Source organism: Peromyscus californicus, unplaced genomic scaffold (assembly GCF_007827085.1).
Source record: "Peromyscus californicus insignis strain IS unplaced genomic scaffold, ASM782708v3 Scaffold_10__1_contigs__length_136768540, whole genome shotgun sequence".
Classification (NCBI taxonomy): Eukaryota; Metazoa; Chordata; class Mammalia; order Rodentia; family Cricetidae; genus Peromyscus; species Peromyscus californicus.
The window spans coordinates 44059410-44061372 of NW_026294391.1; the positions used below are offsets into that span (position 1 = coordinate 44059410).

The 1963-nt window shown below is 45.4% G+C and overlaps 1 protein-coding gene across 1 annotated transcript; it reads right to left on the reverse strand.

Moving 5' to 3' along the window:
* Positions 1 to 341: 341 nt before the first annotated feature.
* LOC128116546 (melanoma-associated antigen B4-like) lies at positions 342 to 1379 on the reverse strand. Its single transcript, XM_052747881.1, has one exon. The coding sequence runs from the start codon at positions 1377 to 1379 to the stop codon at positions 342 to 344; it is 1038 nt and encodes a 345-aa protein (XP_052603841.1).
* Between the last annotated feature and the right edge of the window lie 584 nt (positions 1380 to 1963).

Genomic DNA, 1963 nt, shown 5'->3' on the forward strand with positions numbered 1-1963 from the left:
TAGGAAACAAATTACACTCTCTCACACATTAAAAAAAAATCTCCATTATAAAGTCATGGTTGCTTGCTCTTCAACTTAAAAATTCAAGGGTTTTTAGAATGTAATATAGAATATCAAAATTCTTATAGTTAAATCTTCCAGCAACAAGTAATATGAACTATGTTATTTATAACTATTGATTCTGAATCTAAATAAGAATTCTAAGAAAAGGGAAACACTTGAAAAGTACTAATGTATAACCAAAGTATAAGAAGATACATATTATGAACTCTCAGCCTCTCACTCCTTTTAATGTGGGAAACTCTGCTCCATACCCAAGGATACATCTGCCTCTAATTTCTCTAGGAGCAAGAGGAGTCACCAGGTGTGACTTTAGACTCTGCCTTGTTTGTGGCAGTAGTGCCACACTTGCCTACAGCTTCAGCTCTCTCTTCCTCATCTCTCAAAGCCTCTTCATAATGAGATGGGAAGGACTGAGGAACGGTCTCATTGACCTTGGCTAAAAACTCCAGGACTTTCATTTTGGTGGTTTCAGCATAGGCTCGGGGACCCCAGAGGAATTCATAGCCTGGAGGCTCACTGTTTGCCACCCGCCGGTACTCCAGGTACTTTTCCTTAACCAAAACTTTGGTGATGAGGTGTCGGGGCTCCCCAAAGATTGTGTGCACCTTCCCATCATAGATTCCCAAAATATTCAGGAATTCCCAGATCTCTACCTCAGAGGCACGGTTGCCATTTAAGAAGATCACACCCAGCAGAGGCATCAGAAGCCCATTTTGGGGGAAAGGCAAGCCAGTGGCCAGAGTCCCACCAATGCTGGGGTCTAACTTGCTGACAAGGGTGTAGTAGCTACCATTGGGCTTGAGCTGCTTCACTTCAAGACCAAAAACGAGCTGTATGCGCTCAGAGGCTTTCTTGAGGATCTCAGGGAACTGCTCCCTGAATCTTTTGTTGATGACTTTCAGCATCTCTCCCTTATTCATTGGCTGTTTCATTTTGTACTTGCAGAGCAGATACTGCATCAGCATTCCCGCCTTCCTTGTTACAAGGACATTCTGGAGGCTCTCAGCGGACTGTGGGGCCTTAGAGCAGCAACTAGCGCTTTGCTCCCTTAGGCCTTTGGCACCTTTACCAGATCTTCTGCGGGCCACATGTTTACCAGCAGTGATGGGAGGTGCCTCACCCAGAGATTTAGACTTCTGAGGGAAGCTAGCAGCAGAGGTGCTTGCAACAGCATCTCCAGAATCATGAGCAGAGGAGGAGGGTGACTCTTCTTTCTCGTCTGCCTTTGTTTGAGCATCCTTGAGCCCCTGGGCCTCATCTTGGAGCTGGCGGCGTTTCTCTCGAGCACGGGCCTTACTCTTATGTCCCCTGGGCATGATGGCTGTGGTGAGAAGCCGCAGGTAGGAGTGTGGGCTGGAAATCAAGCACTTTGGGGGGCCTGGAGGAAGGATAAGGAGATCCTGTAAGAACTTTCAGGAGGATCATAGCACTTTGGCTTTTAGCAACCTGCCTCTACAGGTTTATATACAAACATACAAATACTAATCTAGGAATTCTTCTTGGTTAGCCTGAGAAAACAGTGAAGGAAGTTATGGTTTGTGCAGGCTGCAACAAGCCAGGCTCCTCTATAAGCTAGGCTTGCTGGAGTCTTCTCAGTTCACACACACTACTTTCAGCGGGTCCTAGAACCTCTTTCCTGTGCTGCTCAGCAGCTGAAAGCTCAAATCCCCCTAGTAGTCATGAAAAGAAAATGCAGGAGGATTTTCCTCCCACTGCTCCTATAAGGAAGAATTATCAACAGCTCTGTGAGGATCTAATTTGTCTTTCTGGGTCCCTTAACTGTCACTAAGAATTATCATTTTGTCTCCATACAGGGTCAAGAACCCTCCTTTCTCTTGTACCTTCAGCAAGAGGATTACATCTCACTTAAACATGATATAAAGAATTGAGTCTCAACTGT